At 50.5% G+C, this 8962-nt stretch overlaps 1 protein-coding gene and 1 long non-coding RNA gene across 2 annotated transcripts; one reads left to right on the top strand and one right to left on the bottom strand.

Moving 5' to 3' along the window:
• Window positions 1–1998: 1998 nt before the first annotated feature.
• LOC144379102 (uncharacterized) lies at window positions 1999–4898 on the bottom strand. Its single transcript, XR_013441335.1, has 2 exons — window positions 4765–4898; window positions 1999–4282 (listed from the first exon to the last, which is right to left on the bottom strand). It is a non-coding gene; the product is annotated as an uncharacterized LOC144379102 (long non-coding RNA).
• LOC118543102 (DLA class I histocompatibility antigen, A9/A9 alpha chain) lies at window positions 4813–8342 on the top strand. The gene is made up of 8 exons (XM_036103870.2): window positions 4813–4991; window positions 5276–5545; window positions 5749–6024; window positions 6629–6904; window positions 7025–7132; window positions 7565–7597; window positions 7735–7782; window positions 7916–8342. Exons 1-8 carry the CDS (start codon window positions 4919–4921, stop codon window positions 7918–7920), a joined length of 1089 nt encoding a protein of 362 aa, XP_035959763.2. The 5' UTR covers window positions 4813–4918; the 3' UTR covers window positions 7921–8342.
• The last annotated feature ends 620 nt before the right edge of the window (window positions 8343–8962 follow it).

The following is an 8962-nucleotide window of genomic DNA, read 5'->3' as shown; positions in this document are numbered from 1 at the left end:
TTACTCTCATCTTTGCCAAATTCATAGATTTATTTTATAGTTTTATTCCCTTTACTAATTCCACATTCTCATATTTGTTTATGTCTACTTATTACAAATACATTTGTTTGTCATTTCATTTCCTCCTTCCCAAATTGTTTTCTAATATTTTTAATTCTTTTTTCTTTCTTTTTCTTTTTTTATTATTTGAAATCATTTGACACACAATGTTACATTCCTTTCAGATATACAGCATAGTGAATCCCCATATAATCCAATAATTCCATTCTTGGGTATTTAACCAAAGAAAATGGAAACACCAATTCTATGATTGTGTTTTGAATGTGGTGCAGCTATTTTATTTTATTTTATTTTATTTTATTTATTTTTAAAGATTTTATTTATTTATTTGAGAGAGAGAGAGTGAGAGAGAGAGAACACATGAGAGGGCATAGGGTCAGAGGGCCAAGCAGACTCCCTGCCGAGCAGGGAGCCCAATGCGGGACTCGATCCAGGGACTCCACGATCATGACCTGAGCTGAAGGCAGTCGCTTAACCAACTGAGCCACCCAGGTGCCCAGTGCAGCTATTTTAAAATACGGAATTTAGGTCGCCTGAGTGGCTCAGTTGGTTAAGCGACTGCCTTCAGCTCAGGTCATGATCCTAGAGTCCTGGGATTGAGTCCCACATCGGGCTCCCAGCTCAGCGGGGAGTCTGCTTCTCCCTCTGACCCTCCCCCTTCTCATGCTCTCTCTATCTCATTCTCTCTCTCAAATAAATAAATAAAATCTTAAAAAAAAAATATGGAATTTAACAGAGAAGAGCCAGCAGCCCCCAACATCGGGAGCTGGTCTGACACTGACAGCTGGGCCCAGTGTGGTCAGAAGCTGGTTAATGTCCACCCCTTGGCCATATTCTTCTCCTGTGGGACATGAGCCAGTCACCTCACGGAACATCAGCATCAGACAAGGACACTCTGGAACCATGACATCACTTTGTGTCATTACAGACAAAAACAAGGCAGTGCACAACCCCCAGAATAACACACACCTCCCTGTGTCAGCCAATGTGAGCAATCGGGGCTCCTTTACCATGACTGCTCTATCCTCGCTCCGGTCTGGCCTGCCTAGAGAGGGGATTCACTGAGATGCTCAACCATGGAATCGCCCACACGTCCTGACAACACGCAGTCGGGAGTCGGCCCCAGCTTCCACAGATCCTCTCCAAAACACTCATCCATGTCCTTATAGGTTCCAACACCTTCATATTAGAATGCCCCATTGCCCCCAAAGGGGTGTTTTCTCTCTCACTGCAACAAGTAATAGATCCAACTTGAATGTCCACAAGTGCTCCTGATGGTCTTGGGCTGCAGTATAATGACTCATGTCACCCTTCTGTCTGTGAAAATTGTTTTTGTGTCTTTTAGTTTGATCATGGACATGAGTTTGTATCTTTGTGAGTGTGTGGTTGACATGCGGATATTTCATGTTTTTCTTGATGGGTTTTTATCATTGGGCCTTTGTGAGAGAATTCCTCATCCCACAATTGTAAACATTTCATGTATTTTTCCACCTCAGTAGAAATGAAGAGCAGAGAGTTTCAAGGGTGATGGGAAACAGAATTGTCGGAATTTGGGCAAAAGTATGTGGAGGAACAAGAGATGAAAGATTCTAAGGTGGTGGAATCTAAGATGTACATCTTCTCCTTTACGACGTTTACAAGTATGTACAGAGCCTACAAGGTACATGTTGTATTCAGTATATCCTCTCACCTGGGCTCGGTGAAGACTTATGAGCCTGCTTCTGTTTACCAGGTGAACAAAAATAAGACCCAAGACACCCAAGTAATAGAGACAACAATTGGTTCCAGGGATGGGCATTTTTGAACACTTATGAAGTAGATGTGATACTTCATGTTTTGGCTAATGTCTGTACACTTCCGCGGTTATAATGCATGTCAATTACACTTTCATGCTGTATTTTAAGGATATGTCTCAGACCCACATAGACAATCCATGACTTCCATTTGAAGATAAATTTAATATACTATACCTATGAGTCACACAGTATCTTCTTTGAGGAGGATCCAGAAAACTAAGAGCGTTCTGGATGTGTAATGTCTGAATAGTCTCTATGAACCACATATGGCTACTTAAATCCATATTCATTTAAAACAATTAAAAATGCCACTGCTCAGCACACCAGCCCCATTTCAAGTGCCACCTGCATCTCTAGAACCACATGCATCTCGTGGCCACCATACCGGACAGCGCAGATATAGAACAATTCCTTCCGCACAGAATGTCGTATCGGACGGTACTGCTCTGCGTGCTTTGTGGGCCGCGAGTCAGATGCATCAGACACATGGAAAGTGAAAAGACCAACATGATTTCTCTTACAGACAACATCAGATTCCGTCTGGGATGTGAATACATATGAAGCTGGTGGGTCACAAAATCCAAGTCGCATATGCCTGGGTCTGGTGTCTTCGGGTGCAAACTGTTCCCAATTACAAAAGGGAAACCCCTGTCCCCCCACCTCCCTTCCCAGACTGGGGACCCTCTCCGCCATCACATTTCCAGGAGGTGAGTTCTCTTCTAGCTGCACTCGGGGGCTAAAGCCAGAGCTGAGTTTTCAGAGGCAGGAAGTGTGGCTCAGGGAAAGGGATCCTGCTGAGTGAGGACAGGCCAGGGCAGGACCAGCCGGGAGACTCTCCCAGGGTTATCAGAACAGCCGTTCTCAAAGTGTGGTCTGGGGAACACCTGACGTCACTGAGACCCTTTCACAGAGTCCATGAGGTTAAATCTATTTTCCTAACATTACTTAGACATTATTGCCTTTTCACCATGTTGACGTTCACACTGAGGTAAAACTTAGCAAGAACGGAGGTGATGGGTGCAAACTGTAATAGTTGTCATTCTTCACCACTACTTACTCCCGTAAAAAACCAGAAACACTCTTTCCACCATCTTTCTGTGCCGCCATATGGTCACATGCTCTGGCAGATGGTCTCAAGAGCAGTAACAATGCCGAAAAGAGAGGCCAAAGACAGGTCTTTATTAGGCCATGCTCCAAAGTCATCGTCCCGTTTCTAACTGTGATGACAAATCTCAGTTACACTGGGGAATTTGAAATCATTGCTGATCACAGAGCTGGGAACATTGTTGTGAATCTAAGGTCAGGTTAAACACATGTGGAGTGAGCAGCCCCGGATTTGATGTACAACTCAAAGATCTAGAAAAATAGCAGAAGAATCTGCTCCCGTCCCTCCAGTTTGGTCTCATTGTCCTGACAACCTCACCTGGCATCATGGACCATGGAGAAGCAAGACGAAAACACACATGAGGGAAAATCCTGAGATTCTTTTTCTAGGGATGTAATATATACATGCAAATAAAATGCCTCAAAAACAAAACCAGAACAAAAGAAAACTAGTATCATTAAAATGTCCTGGTGAAAGCATTCAAAATTGTATCTTTATCAATCATTCCCAAACCCACATTGTAAACAAGTCATACATGATCACGTGGGATATCCAGCAGTTCCGTACAGCCGTAAGCCCCAAGGAAAATCATCTGTATGAAATTAACTGGTCTCTTGTTTCCTTTTTTTTTTTTTTTTTTTTACAAAATGTCATTTTGACCTGAAGACATGAATGACACAGAAACTTAGAATATTTAGACTAGGAGATTTGGCAGACAGTTTCTGGAAAATGAACAGAAACCTACCCTTTCATGAAAATCAACTCACATATGACAGCTGAGAGTACGTGTTGCTTTGATCACATGTAAGCTCTCGAGAGAAAATCAGAATTTTGGAAAAGTTGTGATCCACCAATAAACTTGACAGCTTCTCACTCTTAACAAGCTTTTCTGTTGGGATCTGTGGTAATATTAAAAAAAACTGACTTTTTGATAATTCAATTCCAGTCTCATCAACACTGGAACCCCTATATAACGTAGTGAAACACATTACTTTAAAAAAAATCATGCATTAGTACAAGATCCATTCAGTGTGCAAGCTGGGCCTGTGGATTTTAATGTAACAGAGAAGGATATAGTCAATGATACGGGTTCAGGTTCCACTTTGCAAATAACCTTAGAGAAAGTAAAACTTGTGTATTTTTAATACAGAACCTAAAATGAATACCCATAATTATCTGAGAAGATTATGAAACATTTTACTCTCCTATATTTGTGCAAGGTTGTAAATTTTTTCGTACACTTCAACCAAAACAACACAATAAATGCAGAAAAAACTCTGAACATCCAGGGGTCTTCTAAGGAGCCAAACAAGAAAGAGACCTGCAAAAATGTAAAATGCAACAACATCACTCTTCTCACTTACCTGTTTATTTGAAGAAATAGTTATTTTACATAAAAATAACATTTCTGTTTTCACGCTATGGGTTAATATGATTCTAAGTGAATTAATGAATTTTTAAATTTGCTTTATTCCTACTATGGTAAATACCGATAGATATAAGCCACAGACCCAAAATATCCTTGGGATCCTCAGTAATCTGTGAGACTGTATAGATATCCTGAGAACACGGTGCTTGAGAATCACTGACTCACACAGCTCCTGGGCCACGACTCAGGGAGACAGTGTGACAAAGAGCGCGCCGTGCAGGAGGTGAGGGGTCGGGGCAAAGTCCCGGGTCCCTGCGCCTGCCTCTCAGGGTCTCAGGCCCCAGGGCGGTGTCTGGGGTGGGGAAGCCCAGTGCCGGGGAGTCCCCATCTCCCCGGTTTCACTTCTCCCTCTCACAACCTGTGTCAGGTCCTACCGCCTGGATACTCGTGACGCGGCCCCACTTTGGACTCCCACTGGGTGTCGGGTTTCCGGAGAAGCCAAGCAGCGGCACCGCTCTTCCTAGGTCTAAAGTCTCCGCACCGGCCCGCGGGCCCCGCGACCACTGACAGTCTCCCCAGACCCCGGAGATGCAGGTCGTGCTGCCCCGACCCCTCGTCCTGCTGCTGTCGGCGGCCCTGGCCGTGACCGAGACCTGGGCGGGTGAGTGCGGCGGCGGGAGGAAAGGGCCTCTGCGGGGCGGGAGCGAGGGGACCGCGGGGCGGGGACGCGGGACCCCCGGGGAAGGCGCCTCTCCGCCGCCCCCGCCCCAGCCCCCCAGCCGCCCCCGGCCCCGCCACGGCCTGTGCTCCCCCTCCCCTCCCCCCCTCCGCCCTGCTCTCCCGCCCTCGGTGCCCCTCCCCTGCCCTCCCGGCCGCCTCCCCCTGGGCCCCGGCCCCGCGCCGGGACGAGGGTCGCGCGGGGTCTCAGCCCCTCCGCGCCCGCAGGCTCCCACTCCATGAGGTATTTCTACACCTCCGTGTCCCGGCCCGGCCGCGGGGAGCCCCGCTTCATCATCGTCGGCTACGTGGACGACACGCAGTTCGTGCGGTTCGACAGCGACGCGGCGAGTCCGAGGATGGAGCCGCGGGCGCCGTGGATGGAGCAGGAGGGGCCGGAGTACTGGGACCTGGAGACGCGGATCGCCAAGAACAACGCACAGAGTTTCCGAGGGAGCCTGAACGTCCTGCGCGGCTACTACAACCAGAGCGAGGCCGGTGAGCGACGCGGGCCCGGGTCCCGGTCACGACCCCCATCCCCACGGACGGGCCGGGGTCGCCCCGAGTGTCCGGGTCCGAGCGCCACCCCGAGTCTGAGGGAACCCCCGGCCCCGACCCCTGACCCGGACGAACCCGCGGGAAGTTTCGGGCGGTTTCAGTTTCTGTTTGGACTTAATCCCCTGCCTGTCGGGCGGGGCCAGGGTCTCACACCATCCAGAAAATGTACGGCTGTGACGTGGGGCCCGACGGGAACCTCCTCCGCGGGCACGAGCAGTGGGCCTACGACGGCGCGGATTACATCGCCCTGAACGAGGACCTGCGCTCCTGGGCCGCGGCGGACACGGCGGCGCAGATCACCCGGCGCAAGTGGGAGGCGGTCGGTGACGCAGAGCATGACAGGAACTACCTAAAGGACACGTGCGTGCAGTCCCTACGCAGGTACCTGGAGAACGGGAAGGAGACGCTGCAGCGCGCAGGTACCAGGGGCCGCGGGGCCTCCCCGATCTCCCCTCCGCTGGGGCTGGCTTCCCACCAGGAAGGGAAAATGGACTCGGTGTCAGAACACCGCCCCTCCCACGGGTGGGGAGACGGAGATCCGCCCGGGTGTTCCTGTTCCTACTAGAGAGGGCCTCACCCAGAGGGCCGCTTCTCGCTAAGGGGCAGTGGGGGAACCCAGTCTCTCCCGGGAGGCAGGTGGAGACCGTCCCTGAAATAAGCCATCAGCGGTTCCCTTTAACCCTGGCAGCCACCTTGGGAACCATGACTTTCCCTCTCAAGGCCTTGTTCTCCAATGATGACATCGCTGGAGTTCTGACTCCGGGTTTTCTGACTCATTCACCCTCCACCACAGTCAGGACCATTAGTGTGCTCTCTCACTTAGACCTGCAGCCTCCTTCCCTGGACTGTCTCCCTGAATCTAGAACTTTCCAGGATTAGGAGATCCCAAAGGCTAGGTTGGTAACTGGGCTTTGTGCTTCTTCCATCCAAACCAATGGCTGGGTCCACCTCAGGATGGTCACATGAATGCCGTTTCAGTGGCCCATAAAGGTCCCAAGTGTGGATTTTCTGATTCTTCCTCAGAACCCCCCAACGCACACGTGACGCACCACCCCATCTCTGACCAAAGGGTCACCCTGAGGTGCTGGGCCCTGGGCTTCTACCCTGCGGAGATCACCCTGACCTGGCACCACAATGGGGAGGACCTGACCCAGGACACAGAGCTTGTGGAGACCAGGCCTGCAGGGGATGGGACCTTCCAGAAGTGGGCGGCTGTGGTGGTGCCTTCTGGACAGGAGCAGAGATACACGTGCCATGTGCAGCATGAGGGGCTGCCCGAGCCCATCACCTTGAGATGGGGTAAGGAGGGTTTGGGGTGGAGCCTCTTCTCAGGGAAAGCAGAAGGCCTTCTGGAGAATTTCAGCAGGGTCAGGACTCTTGCCGGAGCTCTGAGCCCCTCACCTTCCCTTCCCTTCCCAGAGCCTCCTCAGCCCACCATCCCCATCACCTGGATCATTGCTGGTGTGGTTCTCCTTGCGGTCACTGTGGCCATGATTGGAGCTGTGATCTGGAGAAAGAAGCGCTCAGGTAGGGAATGGAGTGGGGAGATCTGAGTTTTCTTGTCCCTCTGGGGGGTTTCCTAGGTAGGAGACTGTCCTGCCTTGTCACTGGGAAGTACCATCCTCATGCATGGACTTGCCCACTCTGGAGCTGGTTACTAACGCTCACTGTGTAGCAAACACTTGTGAAAATGAAGGACACATTTTCGTCTTGGTAACTCTGGTGATAGGGACCTGATTCCCAGCAGTCATAGGACAGAGAAAGGGCCCTGCTGAGGACAGATCTCCAGCAAGTCAGGTGGTCCAGTGACCCCACACCTTGTCCTTCATGTTTCCTGATCCTGTCCTGTCCTCAGTCACAACTCTGCAAACTTCATTTAGGACCAGGACTGGGAGCTTCCTCTAGGATCTCATGGCCCAGCCCTGTTCTGGCCTCTGACATGATATTTTCTTCCCACAGGAGGAAAAGGACCAGGCTACTCTTATGCTGCACGTAAGTTTGGAGGGAGTGATCCCTGAGACCCTGAGATAGTGTAGACAGAACCCGACGGGGAGCTCACCTACCCCATAGCTCCTCCTCTAGTCTCCTCTCCTGTGGGCTCTGACCACGTCCTGTTTGTTCTCCCCTAGGTGATGACAGCGCCCAGGGCTCTGATGTGTCTCTCACGGCTCCTCAAGGTGAGACCCTAGAGACCCCGAGTGAGGAAGGGTTAGGGCACTAGGGACACTGTGAGCATGGGAGGGGTGTGGCTTTCGAGAATGTCCGCACTTAGGTGACTGACCTAAATTGGTGCATGATTTTTTTTCACAGTGTGAGACCAGCTGCCTGGTGGGGACCGAGTGATGGAAGATGTGTTCACACTCCCACTTGGTGACATCAACAACCCCTGACTTCTCTTTCTGCAAAACGTGCCAGATGTGTCTGTGTTCCTATGAGTACAATGTGAGGACATGAGGAGATTTGCCCACCCTGCCCACCACGACCCCTCCCTATGCTGATCTGCATTCTCCTCTCTGATGTGCTCTCCTGTTCCAGCAGAGGCAGGGCTGGACCATCTCCATCCCTGTCTTTATTTCATGTTGGGCTGAGTACCAATGACTTATTTCTCTATTGAAAATCGGAATCCAGATGTAAGTTTTGTTTCCTAATTCTTGGCATGTGGGGCTGATGAGGTAATAAAAGAGGAAATTTGTAAAGTTGAGACAGCAAATAAATGAAGCCTGAGAACCTTCCAGAATCCCTGTGTTTACTGTGCTGAATGTGTTGCAGGTCGGGGCAGGAGAAGGCTGTGAGGAGCCGAGTGGGGACAGGGCCCTTCCCCAGTGGTGCTCAGTGCATCATGGGTGTGACGTGCTCACCCCTCAGCTGGGTCATCTCTCTGCTCCGTGTCCTTGCCCCTTCTGTGGAACCTCGTCTCCCCAGGACCTGTGATCACAGGGACTTGAACGTCACCTGTCACCAGGACCTTGTGCAGCAAGAGCTTACTGTGACTGGGTCAGTCTACGCTCAGGCCTGGATCAGGTCACAGCCTCCATTTTGGGGTAGTTCTTTTTCAGTGTTCCTCCAGGGCATCAGGCCTGTTCTTGCTCTTGTGTCCGAGTTCTTATCCATTCTCCCTGGGTGACCCCGTCGGTTACAGCAGCGGGTGTCCTTTGGGCTGTGGTCCCCTCAGGCCTAGGTTGTCCCCTGCACACACGAGTTCTGGGGTATGGAGGGATGAACTTTCAGATTCATCCATGTCTTCCCCTCCCTCTAGAGCTGTTTTCTAGATAATTCTTTAGATTCTGGAGGTAGAGAGGAGGAATCAGTTTCTCATCCTTATTAAACTTCAGTTAGTTTCCGTCTTCCCTGCTGCTC

This window comes from Halichoerus grypus, chromosome 9 (genome assembly GCF_964656455.1).
Source record: "Halichoerus grypus chromosome 9, mHalGry1.hap1.1, whole genome shotgun sequence".
Classification (NCBI taxonomy): Eukaryota; Metazoa; Chordata; class Mammalia; order Carnivora; family Phocidae; genus Halichoerus; species Halichoerus grypus.
This window is presented reverse-complemented; position numbering and strand designations above follow the sequence as displayed.

Coding starts and splice junctions, on each gene's coding strand:
- LOC118543102 (XM_036103870.2), top strand. CDS start 4,919: ATGCAGGTCGTGCTGCCCCGACCCCTCGTCCTGCTGCTGTCGGCGGCC. Junction 5,546..5,748: donor CTACAACCAGAGCGAGGCCG/GTGAGCGACGCG, acceptor GGGCGGGGCCAG/GGTCTCACACCATCCAGAAA. Junction 6,025..6,628: donor GGAGACGCTGCAGCGCGCAG/GTACCAGGGGCC, acceptor ATTCTTCCTCAG/AACCCCCCAACGCACACGTG.